The sequence below is a fragment of the Halichoerus grypus genome, chromosome 1 (genome assembly GCF_964656455.1).
Source record: "Halichoerus grypus chromosome 1, mHalGry1.hap1.1, whole genome shotgun sequence".
NCBI lineage: Eukaryota > Metazoa > Chordata > Mammalia > Carnivora > Phocidae > Halichoerus > Halichoerus grypus.
In genome coordinates, this window is record NC_135712.1 from 130,186,055 (window position 1) to 130,208,040 (window position 21,986).

General features: G+C 42.0%; 1 protein-coding gene across 4 annotated transcripts in view; it reads left to right on the forward strand.

Moving 5' to 3' along the window:
* Positions 1–21,986, forward strand: part of PLCL2 (phospholipase C like 2) — a 186,014-nt gene that overhangs the window by 153,249 nt on the left and 10,779 nt on the right. For 2 of the 4 annotated variants that reach the window (XM_036078068.2, XM_078072085.1), the window contains exon 6: positions 14,356–14,465. The exons of 1 other annotated variant lie outside the window; for it this stretch is intronic. In XM_036078068.2, coding sequence (XP_035933961.1) covers positions 14,356–14,465 — 110 coding nt within the window. Of the gene's footprint in view, positions 1–4,049; positions 4,095–14,355; positions 14,467–21,986 lie in introns of those variants that run through there. One more of the 4 variants, XM_036078069.2, reaches the window with a different exon arrangement.

Genomic DNA, 21,986 nt, shown 5'->3' on the forward strand with positions numbered 1-21,986 from the left:
CATGTTAACATATGACAGGAAAAACACAGTTATGCATTTGTGGAATGTGTTCAATGATAAGATATGCTAATTACTTATTAAAGTTGCAAAAAAAATAATGAAGGTCTCTGCTATCATTGAAAGTTATAAACCACAACCAAGCACATGATGTAAATAATAGGTACAATTGAAGTTTGAAGAAAGGAGTAAGCCCAGAAGCTTTTGTTGGTAGGGAAGGAGGTGGGCTAGAATCTAAGGACTTGAGGGAATGCAGGATCCATGGAGGCAGAGCAGAAGGAACAGGGCTTTTGAGGTGGGCCAAAGTGTAGAAGATGTGATTTCTGTGCACATGAAATCTATTGTCCTGGCTAAAGGGAGATATTTGCTTCTGGAAGCAGCAGAAATTAGGATTGGAAATAGAGCTTGCTTCAAATGATGGAAGCCTTTTAATTCAAGGATAAAGTATTTGGGGTTGCCTTTCTAGACTAGCATTTCTCAAAGCTTGATTCAAGGAACACTAGTCATACTCCTCGGCAAAGGATCTCATCATCAAATTTTCATAACAAAACTTACTCCTGTTTGGAGATTATCAGTATACATTAGCATGCTAAGTATCATCCAGTTTAACTCAGCATGTCCTGAACTTATATTCTTATAAATTCCTTGTTTCAAGTTCTGTCAATGTCTTGAATACTTTAGGAAACTACTGTAGGTGGTGGGAGTGCAAAATAGTTTGGGACAGGCTTGGGGACTCATTGACCGACTCATATCTGCCCTTTGCCCTCCATGTTCAGATGCTCCTCCCAGCAATGGAATGTGGATGCTTGCAATGTCCGAATAGGAAGGAATTGATTGTGAAGGTCTCTTTCAGGTTTGGTGAGCATGATCACAGTAGGATGGCACTGCTATAACAAATACCACAGACTGGACAGTTTATAAACAACAGAAATTTATTTCTCCCAGGTCTAGAGGCTGGGAAGTTTAAGATTACGGTGCCAGCAGATTTGATATGGTGGCGGGTGATGGTCTACTTCCTGGTTCATAGATAGCACCTTCTTGCTGTGTCCTCATGTGGTGGGAGGGTCTAGGGAACTCTCTGGGAACCCTTTTATAAGGACACTAATCCCATTCGTGAAGGCTCTACTCTCATGACCTAAGTACCTCCCCAAAGCCCCACTTCCTAATACCATCACATTAGGCATTAGAATTACAAAATATAAATTTGGCGGGGGGTGCAAACATTCAGACCTTAGCAGGTGGTCCAATGGAAAAAGCTAGTAAGTTGTTGAAGCAACTATAATGAAGCTTGGGATGGAGTCAGGCTTACAGATAGAATTGGTGTCATCCATATGGAAGAGTTACTTGCTTGGATAAGTTCTCTAAGGAAGAAACGGTTGGGAGGAAATACTGAAAATCCAGGGAGATGATTATGAATCTATAATTCAGAACTGGTTGTTTTACTTTAACCTCAAGTAATAAAAGCATTCCCAGAACACCTGATACCATACAGTTGGCTTACTGTGTTTTCTTGCAACTTGAATATAAACTCCTTGAGCGCAGGAGTTTATTCATCACATATCCCGAACTCCAACAGTGCCTGGCATTCAGCAAATATACGTTGAGTTGAATTGAACGTTGAATGCTGCATTTATTAGTTCATTCTTTTATTCACCAGTCACTGACGAGGTCCTTACTCCCAGTGTGACAGAAGCTGGGGATTTCACTCCCTGTCCCCAGGGGGCTCCAGGGGGCTCCAGGTGGAGTTTCCAGAGACACGCGTGTGAAGAGAGCCCCACCGCGCAGCATACTTCATGCAGTAGTAAGAGGGTGCTGCTCTGCAGCCTCCACAGCATGCCCTGTGATCAACTCTGTCGGGGGTGATCGGGGAACCAGATCTCAGAACAGGAGCTGAGTCCCGCAAATGGTTTGTCTGGGGCATGGTGGCAAGAGCAACAGCCAGAAGACCATTCAGGAAGCTCTTGCAACAATCCAGCCCAGTCTGTGGTTATGGTTATGGTCTATGGTTATGGTTATAGTAGTTGGGGTGGAATGAGGCGAAATGGTTACATGCTGGATATTCAGCTATATTCTGGATATGTAGATTTTCCTCCTCTGGAATAGGAGGAAAGAAAGAGGGAAGTCAGTATGACTGCAGGATTTGGGGCTGGAAAGGGGACACTGCTATTCACTGAGGTGGGGGGACTGAGGAGGAGAGGCTCAAGAGGGAAGGGCAGGGATTTGGTTTAGACAGGTTAAGTTATGCCTAGTTGAATTCCACGTCTAAAGTTCGGGTAAGGGGTCCAGACTAAAGGTAATGGGTTTGGAATCCATAAGCACAAAGGTGGTCTTTTAAGCCTGGAGACCGACATCATCTGAGAAGTGACTGGATGGAGGAGACAGAGCCCTGGCCCTCCAACATTTAGGTGTCAGGAGAACATGTAGAAGACCAAGCACAGGAGGTTAGGATACAACCAGGCAGGCGGAGGAGAACACCATGATCTTGTAGAAGTTGAGTAAATGAGGTATTTCAAGGAGATGCCACTTTGCATGCATCAGATCCAAATGTTTATATACAAGACTGCAAATATATATATTTACCTCACACAGGGTCATGATAGATTGGAGAGGATAGAGGGGAAACTGATACCTGTCACATTGTTGGGGGGTCCACATCTGAGGAGGGCCATATGGCAGTAAATGTCAGATTTACAAGTTATGTACACTTTGAACCAACAATTCCATTCTTTCAGAGTTTATTCTACAAATACGATCACATACTTGGGGAAGGACAATATGTACAGAAATTTTTTTGCAATACTGAGAACAAGCTAAATGTTACACCCTAAATATTCAATAGGAGGGCCCTCGTTAAATGCATGGCTGATAGATCTGCATAATAGAACATTATGCTACCATAAAAAAAGAATAAAATATAAACCTGTATATCTACATTCACTATACCCACACATGCTACATATTACACATATACAAGGAAGATCTTATATATACATATAGGTTAAATATATATATATATTTATATATAATAATATATATATAGTTTTCAAAGTCAGTGTGCTATTTGCTAATATTTGTTTTAAAAGGTGGGGTAAGAGAATAGGGCCCTGTATGCTTGTGAGGGCGTGAGCCTCTCTGGGAGGATAAACAGCAGTTGCCCGATGAGAAGGGAGCAAGAAGACTGGGGGATGGAGCAAGGAAAGATAACTCTCTGTATACCAGTTTAGACTTGGTAAATTGCTGAGCTATATCACAATAATATCTGTTCAAAAATTTAGATAAGAAGAGGTACAAAAAGCAAGGGAAGCACGGACAGGGTAAGGTGACGAGGCCCGGTATGTCATGGTGATCGTGCCAAACTGTGGTAGAGAGGAAGGATCCGATTTAAGAGTGGCAATCCAAACAAAGGCTTCCTAGGTTTAAAAAAACCTAATCTTTGAGTATAATTGGAGTTGAAATGGGGAGGGTCCTGCTAACAGCATCATGGCTCCCGTGACCCCACCCCGCATGCCTCACGTGACCGCATGTTGAGGATGGTTGCCTGGCACTTGGATTCCACAAAGGCCTGGAAGTTATACAACTTCCTCCACCTCAGTTACCCAGAGGGAGCAGGCTGGCGGAGGAAGGAAAACCTCCCTCGTGCAGTTCATTCACAACGTGTACTGCTGTGGATGTGGCATTCTGGGGGTCTTGTCACCCATCTGGGTTTCAGGGATATATTTAAGAGACCTGGTCTATCTCTTCCACCTCATGTGGAACGGGACTCAGCAGCTCAGAAATCCATCTTAAAATAATTTGGCTTTTGTTAATGTCAAGATTGGAAAGAAGGCCAAGAAAAAGAGACTACCAACTGGAACTGTATGAAAAATAATTAGGCATTTCCATGTCTCCGTGGGGGTGATGGTGTAAATGCCCACGTGTCAGCAGCGCACACAAACTTCAGACCCTTGGAGTTTTGGGGCAGAGCATACAGTTTACAAAGGCTATATATTTTAACGAGTGCTATAATTAAATTAGTTGGAAAAATAATCAGATAACCGCATTTTGTTTTCAAGATACTTTGATGTGCCACAAGACACTTGCAGACCGTGCTTATTAAGGTACTTTTAATACTGTTGATAAATCATCCTCTTGAATGAGGTCCCAAATAGACCTGTGTTATATGGAATTCCACCTTCCAGAAAATAGCTCACTACACCTAATTTGGGAATTTGAAATAAAATATAAATATATATTTCTTTGGTCACCATTTGAAAGATTTTGCACTTTGCTTATGGTTTCTATTTTCAACACATTAAAAAAAATATTTTTGCACTGGATGTGTGTGTGAGACAGGAGCTTTTAAGGGCAGGAAAGTAAATTTTCAGTTGAAAAACTAATCTTTAAGTATATAAGTTTAGGATCAATATGTCTCTCTTATGAGTACTTTTTAAAATTATATTTGCTTCTAAAAATATTTAGCCTTGTGCTACATGGTGTATTTTAGATTCATATCACTTAGATTGGTAGAGAAAATCCCAACCAGCATGTTTGAAAGGTCATCTGCTTTATGTTTGGCCAGAAGAAATGGCATTCATTTCATTCGAGGAGGAAATGATACCTTGTTTCTGACTGAGTCTCCTTTCCCTTCCAAGCAAAAGCCTCTTTTTCATATCTTAGTTATTTATTGTATGTATCATGTATTTTTATTTTTTTTATTAACATATAATGCATTATTTGTTTCAGGGGTACAGGTCTGTGATTCATCAGTCTTACACAATTCATGGCGCTCACCATAGCACATACCCTCCCCAATGTCCATCACCCAGCCACCCCACCCTTCCCACCACCCACCACTCCAGCAACCCTCAGTTTGTTTCCTGAGATTAAAAGTCTCTTATGGTTTGTCTCCCTCTCTGGTTTCATCTTGTTTCATTTTTCCCTCCTTTCCTCTATGATCCTCTGTCTTGTTTCTCAAATTCCTCATATCAGTGAGATCATATGATACTTGTCTTTCTCTGATTGATTTATTTCGCTCAGCATAATACCCTCCAGTTCCATCCACGTCGTTGCAAATGGCAAGATCTCATTCCTTTTGACAGCTGCATAATATTCCATTGTATATATATACCACATCTTCTTTATCCATTCATCTGTCGATGGACATCTTGGCTCTTTCCACAGTTTGGCTGTTGTGGACATTGCTGCTATAAACATCAGGGTGCATGTACCCCTTCAGGTCCCTACATTTGTATCTTTGGGGTAAATACCCAATAGTGCAATTGCTGGATCATAGGGTAGCTCTATTTTCAACTTTCTGAAGAACCTCCATACTGTTTTCCAGAGTGACTGCACCAGCTTGCATTCCCACCAACAGTGTAGGAGGGTTCCCCTTTCTCCGCATCCTCGCCAACATCTGTCGTTTCCTGACTTGTTAATTTTAGCCATTCTGACTGGTGTGAGGTGGTATCTTATTGAGGTTTTGATTTGGATTTCCCTGATGCCGAGTGATGTTGAGCACTTTTTCATGTGTCTGTTGACCATTTAGATGTTTTCTTTGCAGAAATGTCTATTCATGTCTTCTGCCCATTTCTTGATCAGATTATTTGTTCTCTGGGTGTGTATCATGTATTTTTAAATTATTACTTTATTTTTATGGCTGTTTGGTTTTCATTTAAGTTTATTTGTGATAGGAAGCAGGAAACTTAATGGAAGCTCCACTACATCCCATTCTTTGCAGTTGTAGTAACATGCTTAGTTACTTTAATTATATCATCCTGGAAAATTGACACTCAGTTATTAATTTTTACAAAACATGATACTTAATCTGTCAGCTTTACATTTTATCTTTGGTCATTAAGCTTTAAGCCCCTCCAAAAAGAAACTCTTTAAAATATTTAGGCTATAAAGTATTTTGAAATAATAATTTGAAAGTTATGTGAAACCAGTATCTACCAGTATAAAAAATCTTAGCTGCTTAGATTTTCAAGAGATGACATGGAAAGAAACAACCAATTTCCAAAATGTAGTTCTTAACATAAAAAAACAAATCATATACTTTTGGGTGGCCAGGCCAATTTTTAAAATTTAGATTTTTTTTTTTTTTTTTTGGACAGAGAGAGAGAGAACACAAGCAGGGGAAGTGGGAGAAGCAGGCTTCCTGCCAAGCAGGAAGCCCGATGTGGGACTCGATCCCAGGACCCTGGGATCATGACCTGAGCCGAAGGCAGACGCTTAACGACTGAGCCACCCAGGCGTACCTAAAATTTAATATTACAGCTATAAATGGAAAGATTAAATGACTTATGCAGTCCCCACCGTGGACGCATGGCCCCGTTCTTTGTTCACATGGCCTGTCTTCCATTCCCTTAGACCAGGATGGAACTAAACTCTCATAGAAATCACCTGAGTATGGGTTTTCCATTTGTCCTTTCTCTGCTGCTGCACCACCAGCTAGTCATCTCCTTAATTCTCAAGTTCAGTACCACCAAGGAATTCGAGCAGATTTTCTTCTTGGTTAACATTCCTGAAGAAAAATAATTCACATCTTTTCCCTGGAAACAGAAACCAGGGGTCATAGAGTCAGGGCAACCTAATTGTAGGTTCTTTGGCACAGAGTAGCCAGGGCTCAAAGACAGTCCTTTTGGCAAAAGAGTGGTCACAGCGGGCCCAGCCAGGTCTGTGCAGGAGACACGACCATTCACTGCTTTCTGGCTCATTTACCCCAGGCTTTGGTCCATGTTCCTGTGCACTTCATTGGGTTTGCGTAATATATGCTCACAGCCTTCAACCTTTAATGCCTTTATACACACCATGTATTTTGACTGTTAAATAAAATAGCCCATTGCAATTGTATAGCGTGTCACCCTTTTCAAAGGACAGTTTACCTAGTTAGTATTGGTTTTCAAGTGAAGTTTCCTAAAACTTACAAAGATTTCCATTTCTTTGGCCAGAATTACCTGTTACCTCTGGTTTACTTGGGTGGCAACATCCTCGTAGAATCAAGGAATCCTGTTTCCTTCCGCTACCTTCATAGTTGCCCCCAAATGTTATAAACGTTAGCCAGGCCACGCTTTCTGTGAGGCTCTTATAATGCCATTTAGTGTAAATCAGACAAGGAAATGGGACATTACTTGTAGGAAAAATACAAGATACTGTGAACAGCTACACATGGCTCTAAAATATACAGATTTATGAGTAAATGTGTTGATTTGGTATGTGAAATGAACACATTTGTGTTGGTAGAGTATTTGGAAGGTACTAGAAACCTACAGGGAAATACAACTTGTTCCTGAAAGAAGAAAAACGATCCCACTTCTTTTTCCTTGTAATTATCGGCCTGGCTTCTATTTTTGAACCCGAAGATTGTTTTCACGGTGGGACTTCTTGTCACTAAGCCGCGGTAACGATGCATGCAAGAGCCTGCAACCCCTCACTTCTCTCCAGTGCCTGTCTGGGAGCTCTCTCTAAGTCCACCCGCGATGCTCAGGCCACAGAAGCTAAGAGCCATGTTTTGTAAGCACATTAGAACTCTTTTGTCTTAAATCTGCAATTTCGAAACCTCCACATAATGATTTTGCAGATGGTCACAAAAGAACTTTTCTCAGGATCAACAAAATTCTAATTATTTTCAGAAGCATATATATATATATTTTTACCTATACTTCATCAATGAGAGGTACTTGTGTTTTAGAGCTAAAAAGCCCTCTCTTTCAGCCCCTAATGCCCCAGGTGAATAAAGAATTTGCACAGAAAGCCGTCTTGGTGTGCATCTTCCCACGGTGCTGGCAGGGCTGTGTGTGGGGACAGCCCTCTGCGGTGTCTGCTGAGGGAAGGACAGCTGCAGTGCTCTGTTCTTTTTACTTTCTCAGGAGAAGCTGGTTTGGCTGGTTCTGCATCTTCTTACCCTTTTAAGAATCCTAAAGGCTTCACTTCAGCTAAAAGCCCGCTGTGAGGGCTGCTTCTAAACACTGCGCCTATGTGAATGAACAGTCCCTCTCCAGAGCCGAGGGGCTTTCACTCTAAAATACCGGTAATGTAGACGGGCAGATAAAAGGCACACTGCTAATTGGTAAAGGAGGAACCTGCAAATGTATCGGGTATTTACTTTGTGTAATCGCCTGTCAGTTTGGTTAACAGTGTAGTTAATAAGAAGGCAGGATGTAGAGCTAAGCTGTGTAGGCTAACACAAGAATAGCTAGCAGAAGTGGCTAGGTCCGGTTTCTAAGCAAAGGCCTAGGAGCCATAGGCATCCTGAGGCCCCGCCTGCACGCGCGCCGGGTGCGGCTGAGCTGCGCGCCGGCTGCTGGTGCGCCCTGCGTCCCGGGTCCGTCCGCTACATGCCTGCTGGGGAGAGGAGTTAGGCAGATAGCCTCTCCTGAATCAGAGTCAGGGTTCTTCCTGCTTCATTTAGAGCACGAAGGCTAGCCGGGATCAAGAGCAGGAAATGATCAAGGGCTCCCTGTCCACCTTGATATGTAGCTTTCCTATAGAATTGCTTACAATTGTACAGTAGGTTCAAGGGTAATCAACGCTACCGTAGCGCGTATTTATTACCTGCTCATTTTCTATCCAGTCACTTCAGTGAAAACACAGAATGGACTTACTCAGGTTTTCAGACATTTAAATTTGTCTGATTTTTTATTTTTCGATTACTTTGTAAGATGAAACAATCCAGGGCTCCTGGGTGGCTCAGTCCTTAAGCGTCTGCCTCCGGCTCAGGTCACGATCCCAGAGTCCTGGGATCGAGCCCCGCATCGTGCTCCCCGCTCTGCGGGAAGCCTGCCTCTCCCTCTCCCACGCCCCCTGCTTGTGTTCCCTCTCTCGCTGTCTCTCTCTGTCAAATAAATAAATAAAATCTTAAAAAAAAAAAAGATTAAAAAAAGATGAAACAATCCAGTTTTAAATTATCAGTTGGTTGTAATTTATTCTGTAAAATTTGGCATTATAATACATAGATCTTATACGCCTCCTAAATCTCCCATGCATAGGGTCTGTTTCCTAGTACAAAAATCCTACTTGGAGAGTGATCCTACAGAGTGTATTTTGGCCTTGACTTAACAAGCAGCAGTTGTTACATATTCTCACATCATCATTTTAATGCTGTTGCCGTATTTGCTGTACTGATGCCTCTAAACTCAGCCATTGTATTCCAGAACAAAACTATAAATATTTCTTTAGGAAAGAGTTGTCAGTTGATAATATAGGCACTAGTTCCCTTACCTCTCTTTGATCCCCATACTTCTAGAAATCTAGTTTTTTACAGAACGATCAGTAACGGGTTTAAGGAATGGTCTTACAGATTTAAGCAGTGGGTTTTTTAGTAGAGCTCAACACTGCATATAGTCAAATGACCTACAAATGGTGGGTAATCAATAAATGTTATTCTCTGACTGATTGCCCACCCAGGGCTCTTCCCAGTGCCAGTTAACACCCTGTCTCCACCCCCTCAAACTCTAATTGAAGAAAAGGAGTTTTAAAACAAAAACAACTTGGCTTCCTTGTGGGGGTTGGGGTGGGGGTAAGAGAGGTGCTAACTTAGTATCAAAAGTTTGGCTCATTAGATTTTCACCAGCTACTTTAAATCTCACTCTGCTCTTCAGACAGAATGGTATAACTTATGGACGGAGAAGAGGTATCTTAATAAGTGAAAGACTTTTTCATTGGGCTCATGTTTCTTTGCTGAAAATAATTTGGAAAACAGGGAGAAAGTTACTTAACATCTAACCCAGACAAGTTCTTTATACTCAATGTTGATAAAAAGAACCAAAAAGATCTCCTGTGACATGTTAGAGTAGATTTTCTGATAATTTAATATGAAGGGAATACATCTAATATAGATTTCCTTGTTATGTATGGGCTGACCCAATTCAAATGCATAATCTCATTAGCTGTCCCTCTGTATTCCCTTAGAACTGGGTCAGTGCCTGTGCATTAGCCCTTACAGTGCTCTACCTCATGGCATAATTATTGGATATGCATAACCATAGCATGAGCTCATATTAAGGGTTGGGACTCTTGATTAGAAATAAGGCATGGTAGTTGGAAAACCATGGGGCACTGGGCTCAGACAAACCAGTATTCAAATCCTTCTTTCCAATTCCTTGGGAAAGTGCCTTAGCCTCTCTCCAACTTTCCTGTATAATATATGTAAAGCACCTGGCCAGTTGCCTTTTGCTTCCCTCAGTTGTGTGCCCTTAGTCCTTGCCCTGGGCTTTGCACATCACAGGGGAGCAGTGAAAGGTACAGTCGTGTTATATGGGCCAAGGTCAGAATCCTTTGATTTCCTTAAATAAAATCAACATATGCTTTAAATCAGTGGACTAGCAGGTGTTTTCAAAGATCCATCTATAAGTTATTTATATAAAAAACTTTTTAAAGAAACCATTATGTTATGCAGCAAGCCAAATAATGAAATATATAACAGTGGGACTGATAGTCTTGGTTGCTTTTTAAAGTTTCGGGTTATATATATATATTTTTTTCTTTTTGTCGGGTTTTGTATTTTCAACATAATTTTTCCAGTTTTCAACTTCTCACCTTTTTTGCATGCATTTTTTAAAGAATTTCATTAATAATATATTTTGTACTTCCCTATGGAGTTTTATTGGACTACTGGTATTTCAAGAGGGGAGAGAGAAGAGGGAGTTGTGTCATCTCACTTTTTAGTAAACATGTAAAATATGAGCTTTTTAGACACAGCCATGTATTCAGCTACCCTCATTTCTTTAAATGTTTCCCTGTTTCTTCCTTGTCAGTATCATTTTTTTTTTTAAATCATTTTAACTGTGTTTCTTCTTCCTTGAGTCCTCAGTCCTTCTCAGGGCAGCCTATCCTTTTACTGCCTCTGGCCCTGGGTTCGTCTTTCCTGCAAAAAGCTGCTTAAAATTTAGGGTAGCTGTTTGTCTAAGCTCAGCACTCCCTCAGAGACCGCACAGTTGTTTATCTTGTTTACAGAGAACTCCTCCCCCAGCACTTCTCTTGTGTGTCTTCTCTCTCCTGAATTCCAGTCATAAACTCCATCTGCCATACCTCAGTGATGCTTATAAGGCTAGAGTACCTCCTGATGAACAGAATAGAATCATTATGAGTATTCATGACCCATCCTGAACTCCAGATCTTGCCAAAGTCCAGTATTAAATCTTAACAGAAAAGCTAGCACATCAAGGTCTCACCGCTCAGGCTTCAGCTGGCCATGTTCTAAGAAGTGGGTCTGAGTCATCACAGCGCTCTCCACGGGGGTCTCCCAGATGTGGCCAGGGAAAAGGTGTGTGTGTGTGTGTGTGTGTCCATGCATGCATGCAATTAAATGCTTGCAAAAAACCTGTGTTTTAGAACAAGATTGCTACCTACTCATGGTTATTTTTTTTGTTTATTTTTAGGGGTATTTTGTCTTTTTGTTTTGTTTGTTTTTTGCAGTATGCTAAGCCAAGCACATCTCAGTAGAAGTCAGAACTAGATATAGGGGATGCAGCCCGCTGTCTGAGCCAGGTCGCCAGCACTGTGGTGGAGGGGGTTTAGTTAATCAAGTTGGGATATTCTCAGATACCATCACTGGTGAAAGAGAAGTTGGAGAAAAGGGGAGTGGTTAGTGTGGTAGTTTTCTAAGTGATGTAATGAATTTTACCATTTTTTCTTGAAACCAGTTATGTTGTTAAGCCTTTAGCAAGACAGGAATTAGAACCATCATTCCTGTTCAGTGAGGGGAGAAAAAAAAGAAGAAAAAAGACTAAATTGGCAGTTTTACTGTATTTATCATATGTGTCAGCTTTTGTTTACTGTTTAGAGACACTAAGAAATAAAGTTGCTGTCAATCACAGTATAAAGAGTTGCTTTGAAATGGTATTGCATAGAAAGGCAGTTAGAAATTGGAATGCCCAACTGAACAGTACGTGTGCACTGAGGAACACAGGAAATGTCTATAAAGATTATGACTGCTCCACATTATTTGTAGCAGCAAATGCTTTTGAAACAACCCAGTGTCCATCAGCGGGGACTAGTTAAATAAATGCTGGTTCATCTACTCGAGGAGTCCATGTAAGCTGTTAAAAAAAAAAAAGAGTGAGGATGAGCTCTCCACGCTGACATGGAGTGATCTCCATCCACTATGTACCAAGGTACAGAACACTGTACTTCTGAACAGTGTACAGAAAACAAAAATCCAAGTACAGAAATTTCTTGTGCAAGAAAGGGAAGATCATGGATATACGTACACAGTTGCTTATATATTTTTTAAAGATTTTATTTATTTATTTGTCAGAGAGAGAGAGAGCACAGGCAGGGAGAGCGGCAGGCAGAGGGAGAAGCAGGCTCACCTCTGAGCAAGGAGCCCGATGTGAGACTCGATTCCCGGGCCCTGGGATCATGACCTGAGCCGAAGGCGACCCTTAACCAACAAAGCCACCCAGGCATTCCCCACAGTTGCTTAGATTTTTCAAGGAGAAACAATACAGGAGAAAGTTAATTAAAAACTACAAAAAATGTATAGGGGGAGGGAGGGATCAGAGTGCAAGATACCAGGAGGAAGCAAGACCTACCTAAGCACACTTTGAGATGAGGTTTGGCTTTGGAATCATGTAAAGCTTTGACATAATCATAAAACAGATTATATCCAAAAAAGCACAGGTCATGGAAAATCTTAATTCCTAATCATATCAACATTGTCTTCTAAGGTCAGTCACAATAATTCTTTTCTCCACTGACCTGAGAAGACAGTATTCTTACTGTACATTCTTAATAAGATGCTCTCTGAGGACCCTCCCCCCAAATGCAGATTTTAAATTCGATTCAGCAGTCTTACTATTAATAGCTAGGTTGATGTGGTTAGGAATTAAGATTTTCCACCTAAGAGATACAAAATAAGCATAAAATTTTAAAAAATATGTAAAAACCTTGTACACTTAAATTTGAATTAGAAGTATTAGCAGGGCACCTGGGGTGGTACAGTGGACTGTTGGTTTTAGCTCCGGTCATGATCTCAGGGTCCTGGGATCGAGTCCTGCATTGGGCTCCACACTCAGCAGGGATTCTGCTTAAGAGATTCTCTCTCTCTCCCTTTGTTCCTCCCGCCTGCACTCGTGCTCAAGCACATGCACTCTCCCTCTCTCTCAAATAAATAAATAAATCTTAAAAAAAAAAAAAAATAGAAGTATTAGCAAGATCTTATTCCCTTTTAAAAAAAAGTGTCTGATATCTGTCCAATGAAAAGGCCTAAAAAACAATGAAAACTCAGTAAAAATGGGCACTGCTAACACTCAGATTGTGGTCTTTAAATATCATTCTCCACAAAAAACCCAGAGGTCCTTAGAGAAATGCCTGGCTGCAGGGCCGAGGTGGAAAATGTACTTGGTAAGTCTAGAACACCTTGTGCCAAAAGGCTGATTAGTCATTTCAAAAGGACATAGGAACCAGTCTGAAGGGTTCCCATTGGCCAGAGGTGGGATCATTGACTGCAGTTTAATATATAAAATTCCATGAGTTGTCACGGTATTAAAACCGCAAAAGAGGGGCGCCTGAGTGGCTCATCATTAAGCATCTGCCTTCGGCTCAGGTCATGATCCCAGGTCCTGGGATTGAGCCCCGCATCGGGCTCCCTGCTCCGCAGGAAGCCTGCTTCTCTCCCTCTCCCGCTCCCCCTGCTTGTGTTCCCTTTCTCGCTGTGTCTCCCTCTGTCAAATAAATAAATAAAATCTTTAAAAAAAAAAAAAAATGATGTAATGTATGGTGATTAACATAACATAATTAAAAATAAATAAATAAAAATAAAACAGCAAATGAACCATCATACTACTCCTGCATTATTGCACTGCTGTTGCATAGGGTGCTTCTTTGAGACTATTTTGAACGGCAATAGGGAATATATATTTGATTATGTAGATTATGTTCAAGAGTCATAATGGAAATGCAGAGTTAGAGTTCAGGGTCTCTGTCCCAGTCCGCGCCCCTTCGCCGTAGGCTTGCTGTCTGACCTCAGACTGACTCTGTGTGTGACAGGAAGTACAGCAGCGCTGAAATCTGCCTTCTGAGGTTCCAAAGACCTGGGTTCTAATCCCAGCTCTTCCTTTTGCTTCCTCCACAGCCGTCCATCTCTCATGCTTGCCAAGCCTCAGATTCCTCCTCTCTAAAATAAGAATGGGAATGATTATATGTGCCCTGTTCGCCCTTCAAAGACCATGAGGAATGATAGCTGACCTCTAAGATGCCTTCCGCCTTGCTGGGACCATGAATTGTCAGGGTTCCCCCTCAGTTATTACATTCTTAAAGAGGCACATTTCTGAAATTCCCCTGGAGCCTGGAATTCTTTGAGCTATATGTAGAAATAGAAGTGTTGCCAGGTCATTAGCCCAGGTTGGACGTGGAAGTAAACTGCTTTGTTTCTTGCAGCCATGGAATTCCATGAGCACTTACACAGCATCGGCACCAAGGAAGGTTTGAAGGAACGAAAGCTACAAAAAGCAGTGGAGAGCTTTACCTGGAATATCACCATCTTAAAGGTACGTGGCCAAGCTGGTTCTGATGCCGGTGAAGCTGCATCAGCCTTTCGCAGCACGTTTCCCCCATGTGGTAGAACAGGTCTTGCCTTGTGCGTTGTCAGACAGGCCAGCGTGGTCCCAGCCGTCCCAGGAGAACTCGGCCCTCAGCAGAGCCCGCAGGCACGGTCGCTGGGCCGCGTGGCTTGGAGAGAGCACAGGGGACTCCTGTGGTTGGCACATTGTGGATTCTGACAGAAGGGAGAGGACCTTGGCTTCTCTCCTTGAAGCACTGTCAAGTTTATAAATGCCAGTTGCTGTCTGTGAAATAGGCAGTGTGATTATAGCGGGATGATTGAGAATTTAGATTCTAATTACTCAAATGTCATTTAACACTTTCAAGTATAATCACAGCCTTAATATTAATATGATCCCAGGACAAAAATAGGAAAGAATTGTGTGGGACATAATTAAAACCAATATGTAAAGGAATTGCCATTGGAAAGAAATTTTCCTTCAAGGAAGAAACTATCTGTCTTCCTCCCTCTCTCCCTCCCTCTCCCTTCCTTTCTTCCTTCCTTCCTCAGCATGGCTATTTTTTAAATGCTTATTATTTTTTATTATAAAAGTAATACATTCTTGTTGAAACTGTCAAAATAGAAATAAGCAAAGATGAACATGGTCCCACCGTTCAGAGGCAATTACCACTGGCCTTTGGCCATACATTCTCCCTGCCTTTTTCTCTGTGCTATGTATCATGTGACATGATTTTTAAAATAATGCTATGTATGTACCTTGAAACCTTTTTGTCTCAGTGGTCTTTACCTTTCTTCTTTTCCATGTTTGGGAACTTGAATAATCATAACACAGAAACATTATTTCACTCTGGATCTTGGACAGCTAAATCTTAAAATTACTCTCTGGTATTCACCCTCCAAACTTTCTGCTCCCTTGAAGTCAAAACAGTAAAGATGTTATCACAGCTTCCTCTTTTAATTTCCTTGTTCCTCCTCAAATTAAAAGATCCATCCCTGCAGCAGACAACAGTTTTCTGATTTGATTTAATAAAAAGTCAACCTTCCAAAGTGAGCCAACTTGCATTTTCTCACGTTAAACCTCTACTCGTTTTTATAATTAAAATCATTTTCTTGACTTATTAAAACACTTCCCTTCCTTCACGTGTGCTTTCTTTTGTAATCTTTCAATATTCTGCTTAGAAGTTAACTTTGATAGTTTGCAATTCAGTAAACAGCAGATAGAAGAATTTACAAGGAAAAGGAATTTGGCTTTATAACTTGCTGACTCATTCCCACCCGGAGGTGGGGGTACACAACAAATTTCCTGCAAATCTCAGGGGAAAAGTAACACAGTAGTTTAAGCCCTGTGATAGAACAAATGCTCATTTTGCTTTTATTTTATTATAGGCAAAACCACACTTACAGACCAAACTTTCACTTGTCAACTATCCTTGCTACTCCTTTGTGGTCTAGGAAGCAGAAGCCTGGGCATCACCTGGGAGCTTGTTCAAAATGCAGACTCCCAAGCCCCACCCCAGATCTACTGAATCAGAATCTGCATTTTTACAAGCTCCCAGGGGATTCTCATGCACATTAAAGTCTGAGACACACTTGGCTAAGAGCCACCGAAAATGGGAGCCTGGTGCACACATTAATGAAAAACAGCTGACATAAAGTAATATACCAGATTTTAGAAGTAAGTAATTGAACCAAATAGCTACCCTGAGAAAACCTATTTTCTTTTGAATTATGTCCAGGAGAGGGAATTAACACCTCAGACTTATGTTCATATGGAAACTGATGTATAGGACAGGGTAAAGGATCTTTTTAGAATTTCTAGCATATTTGCTCTAGATGGTGTTTGAGTATGGTAGAAGCTGAGCAAGGAATGGGAAAGAACCGGAAAGATCTGTGTGTCACTTCCATATAATGGAAGGGCTTTTTCCACTCCTGGGTGTTTCACAAGTTTTGACTTTGTTTAGGAGAATCAATGACCCCTTGGACGTGAATTTGGGTCTCAGTTGAGCTACTAGTCTTTTCCTGGCAGGAGGGAATCGGATCATTTGGATTCCTCTGACTACTTGTTCTTTGTGGTTAGTTTGGAGAGCGCATGGTGGGCAATAGGCAGCCGTGCCCTCATGGTAGACACAGAGGCTAGGGGCAGGTTTCAGATGACACTGGGTATGGAGAGAAAAGGGGAAGGAGGACAGGGAGACATGTCCAGGGAGCCCTGGAAATGTGAGGCCAGACAGGAATTTCCTGCGGTGCTTAGAAATGCAGTTTCCTGAGCCCCACCTCAGAATCTGGGTCAGAATCCCTAGGGGTAGAACGTAGGAATCTGCTTGTTTAACAAGTTCCTTGGGGGATTCTGAGGTACCCTAAAAAATGGAGTACCTCTGCCCTAGAATGAAATCAAAAGTATCTTCCTCCACTCATTTGAACAGTAAAGGAGGCAGGGTGACCAGTCATCCCGGGACATAGGGCTTCCCATGTGAAAATCAGGACAGTCCTGGGCAAACCAGGAGATGATTGGTCACCCGGCATGGAGGCCTCCTGCCATAAATTCCTTTCATCTATGGACATGCTTCCCAGTTTTTATGAATTTTTGCTTGCTTTGTTTAGTTTTGCAATTTTCAGAATTGCTTTAAAATACAGAAATGAACAAAGAAGAAATGTCAGCTGTGAATACCACATCCAGAGTTATCTACAGTTGATAGGTTGGCATATTTACTTCCAGACATTTTTTATTTTGAATAAAAATCATTCGTTTGTTTTTGTAAATGCATCTTCATTATAAGGAGACTTTTTTAATGTAGAAAAGATTTAAAAGTTTTAAAATGACTTCAAATCCTCTGAGAAATAACTCTTATTAAATGTACGTGACCTTATTTTAGGAACCATTTTAGATGTATATGGATGGATGGATGGATGGATAGATGGACGGATGGATGGATGGATGGAGATACATTTTATTGATTCTGAATCATACTTCTTTTTTCTATTTTTCACATCTTTGAAATTGGCCTGTGTCTTATAGTCCATGGCATCTGTGCACTATACCGTAGTTCAGTTGGCAGTGATTTTCTTTCTTAATGGTACCTCTGACAAGAACTGGTGTCTCAGATATTATGAAATAAGGTATGCCAGTAGACAGAATCCTACTAGAATTGCTCTTCTTAATTTTTTTAAAAAAGTACTAAGTTTTCCTTAATTTAACAGAAGAAAAGTAAACCATAAAGAAGCTAAAAGAATCTCTTTACAGGAAATAAAGATCTCTCACTGTAAAGATTGTTCAGCAATTCATTTAGCTTCTTTCATTTAGCATAATGCTTTGGATATTCATCCAGGTTGAGGTGTGTTTCAGCAATCCATTCCTTTTTATTGATGAACAGTATTCTGTTTGCTGGCTGTGTGACTCTTTGTTCATACACTCCCTAGTTGCTGGGCGTTTGGGTTGTTTTCAGTTTCTAGCTATTGTGAATAAAGCTGTAGCGAGCATTCCCATGCAGGTCTTTGTGTAGACATGTGCTTATTTTCTTGGATAAATACCTATGCGTGCAGTTGCTGGGTCGTATGGTTAAGTGTATGTCAGACTTTATAAGAAATTGCCAAACCACTTTCCAAACTGGCCCATGTAGTATTCCCCCCAGCAGTGTTAGGAGAGTTCTGATTATTCCACATCCATGACAACACTTGCTATTGTCAGTTTAGCCAGTCTAGGAAAGGTATAGAGGTAGAGCATCTTTTTGTTTGGATTTTTTTTTTTTTTTTTTTTAGCTTTTTAAACGAATTATGATGGGCCTTAGTCTGGTTTTCTTCATGCTTCTTCCGCTTAGGGTTTATTGAGATTCTTCTACATGTGGATTTATAGTTTCCATCAAATTTGGAAAATTTTTAGCCAGTTTTTCTTTAAATCTTTTTTCCTGTCTTACTGTTTCTCTCCTTCTTCTGTAACTCCATTTATACATATATACTGCTTGATATCTTCCCAGAAGTGACAGACCCACTACTCATTTCTTTTTAGGTCTTTCTTTCTTTTTTAATAGTTTCTGTTAGTTCTGCATCTTCAAGCAATATTGCTGTATCTCCTGAAGTGTCTACTCTGCCATTAATCCTGCCCAGCTTCCCATTTCTCTTGTCTTCATGTTCACCATATCCTTTATCTTCTTGGACGTAGATATTTACAGTGATTGTTTAAGAGGCCCATCACTTTGCCCCGCACATCCTAGCCACCTTGCCTCCCTGAACTCCGAACTCTGTCTCCTCAGCTCAGTGGGGCTGCTGGGCTCTGCTTGGGCTCTGCCTTCCCACACCACAGCCTGGAACCCCTGCAAATAGGGAGCCAGACCCCCGTTTGCATCTCTTCCCTCAGGGCTCACTGTGTTGTTGCACTGTCTGAACATCATTGTTTAATATATCATGTCCAGTCTTCTCCTTGTGTGTCAGCCCTGTTCTTCACTTGTCTTGTGTCACTTTTTCATCCCACCCTCTGTCCCATCATCTGTTCTGCTCCATCAAACAGAAGTAAAAGAGAAGGACACTCAGTTTGTATCTTTCCAATTTGACTGGCTCTTAGAATTCTCAGGATTTTTATGAATTGCCACTGTGAATTCTGTGAGTTTTAGAAGTTTATTAAATTGTGTCATACCCTTTTGTTTGTTTGCTGCTTGTGTTTGTGTGTATGTGTGTGTGTTTGCCGATTTTACTTTTTGCTCATTTCATCGGGAATGTGGGAAGGAAATTCTGTTAATACATCTTCCACCCACCAGCTTAATCAAGATGTTCCTCTCCCTTTATTTTCCATTTGCTAAAATATTCACTGAACTGGTGATCATTTTTATTATTTCTATTTATTACCATTCCCAAAATGGTAGAATCTCATGGTAGAAGAGCCCTGTTTTAATTGGTCCCTTTTGGTGATAAGAAGCCCAACTCCTGCAGGCTAGCTTGCAGAGGAGAGGCGAGCGATGCTGGCTCATGGAAGGGATCCCGAGAGGACAGGGAGCCCTGAGACCAGAAGCTGGGTCTGGCCTCACGGGAGTGAAGAGCAGTCAGGAAGCCCAGCAGCACCTGGGGCAGCCCTTGTCTGGGGGCCCGTGGTCATCTCTCTGTCCTTCTCCCTCTGCCAACAGCTCCTCCTGCTCACTCGTGGTTTCTTCCGCTGTGTGACTTGGTCCTGTCTTGCTTTGGCCCTGACTATACGTTAGAAGTTTCTGTTCCAAGTCCTCAATCTACTTGTATTTCCTAGTTCAAGTTCCAAAGAGAGGAAATCTGATCGGCTCGCCTATCCTTTCATTTCACATCCAGACCAGCGATCCTAAAGTTATAAGCCTCCTCTTGTATTAAGTTCTCCTTGGATCAGGTTCTCTACCTGCTTCAATCCACTGTGCCCAGAAAGGCCCTGTCACAAAATACAAAATACAGCCATCTTGACTGGCTGTCTCAGTTCTCTGTTGCTGTGTAACAAACCATGCCAAAACTAGTGATTCTGTGGGCTAGCTGAGCTCAGCTGGGTGGTTTTTCTGCTCCCTCTGGAGTTGACCAGATCATCTGTGAGGCTTGGTTCAGCCGGGAGGTCAGCTGGGCCTGGAATATCCAAGAAGGCTCCACTCCCATGGCTGGCATCTCACCAGGGATGGCTGGAACGTCCAGGTCTCTCTCTTCTCTCTCTCTCTCTTCTCTCCACGCGGTCTGTCATCATTCAGTAGTCCAGCCCCAGCTTCCTTATATGGCTGTGAGATTCCAAGCTGCCTGGCTTGTCAGACCACTTCCTCCATGTTTAACTGACCAAAGCCAATCAAGGCCGCCCTCCGAGTCAAGGGAGGGGAAGTGGACTCCACCTGGTAGTGGGTGGGGCGGCACGCCTGGGCGGGGATGGAAGCAGTTATGGGCAGCCGTCCTTGCAGGTAGCGTCCTGCAGTGGCAGAACCTGCAAATGAAGCATTTTGCCTTAGAGGGGTGGAGGCTTGGCCACACAACACCGTGGGGTCATCACATCCACCTTCCTGCTGCTTCCACTAGATTGCCAGCCTCCCACCGTCCTGCAGTTTTCGTTACGTTCCGCCGTACAGTAGATAGAATTGACCTCTCTGTAACTTCACTTCTTCCCACTGGTTACAGTAATACCCTCAAAGCAGCCCAGAATTATTCTATTCCCTCTTCCTCAGCATCCCTTTATACCTTTGAGCACTATCATTATCTTCTCTTCGACCTACCCAGTCCAGGTCAGACATGCTCAGCTATGCAGATTCCAGGATGCGATGGCATCTGGTCCCCTCCCCGGTGGGTCCCTTGGTCTTCTAATGGCTCTAGTTTGTCAGTGTCCTTCATAAGATGGGGTGGCCAGAATTATCCTCATACTTTGGATGCACAGTGCACTAACCACCCCAGTGTAGGACTCGTCAGTATGATTTTGTTCATAGTCTGAAAATTATCTTATTGTTAATACAGGCCAAAATTATGCTGGATTTTCTAGCACCTCTGTCATATCCTAAACTCAAATGAAGCTTATTACAATCCAAGATGTTTTCCACACGAATTGCTGCCAAGCCGGCTCTCCCTGCTCTCTGCAGCCCCACCCTCAGGAGCAAGACTAAAAACTAAACCCTGAAAGCAATTAGAGATTTGTTCTCTTTAGGAACATGAGACTTCTGCCAAAAATTAATAATTAAACCAGACGGTCTTTGCACCTGGTAAGACATTCATCTTGATTTTGTTTTTACCTGAGGTGCAGTACTTACCTTGAAGACCTGAAGACTAACATTTGTTTCTTTTCCGAAAATTACTGTGATGGTCTTTGTGCAACTCTTTTTCTTTATTGATGGTAGTATCCTTTAGTTATGTTACGTATTATAGGAGATGTTTTATGTTGCCTGTTTTCCTGAAAATCTATAATTGGCTGAAAGCCATTCCTCTATTTAGCCTGTGAAGACTCTTCAGCACGGCTCAGAAAATCAGACTACAGTAGTGTTTGTCATTAGGCGGGCTGTACTTTCTGGCCCATTTAAAACACAATAAAACCTCAGACATTGGATCCCACTAATGTGGAATTTGTGATCTTTCAGCTAATGTTTGATTATGCAAAAGTTGTGCTTAAAAGATTAACGGTGCGAAGGAAGTGCTTGTGCATGCTGTTTTTACTAGTGTTTTCAGGAGCTTCCATGCTCATGATCCTGGCCCTGCTCATCCCTCAACATCCCTTCACTCTCTCTACACGTCAGGCACACCACCCTCCCCTCTGGTCCTGGTCCCGCTGCCTGGAGCCCTCTCTTGACCTCCTGTCTCTGCGCTTCAGTCCTGGCTCACTTCCACTGTCTGGAGCCTCCAGTAACCCTCACCCCAGCTCTGCCACCGGAGCCACCGGCCACCGGCTCTGTGTCAGGCGAGGTCCTCTCCCAGGGCAGGGGGCTGGCGCTCACCACCAGTGTGAAATTTAGCCCTCCCCGTGGCCATTCCCATTATCAGAGGGAGATGTCACCCCAGTTGGAGCTCAGAAAGCTTTCTAGTATAGAAATCATGCTACTAAGCC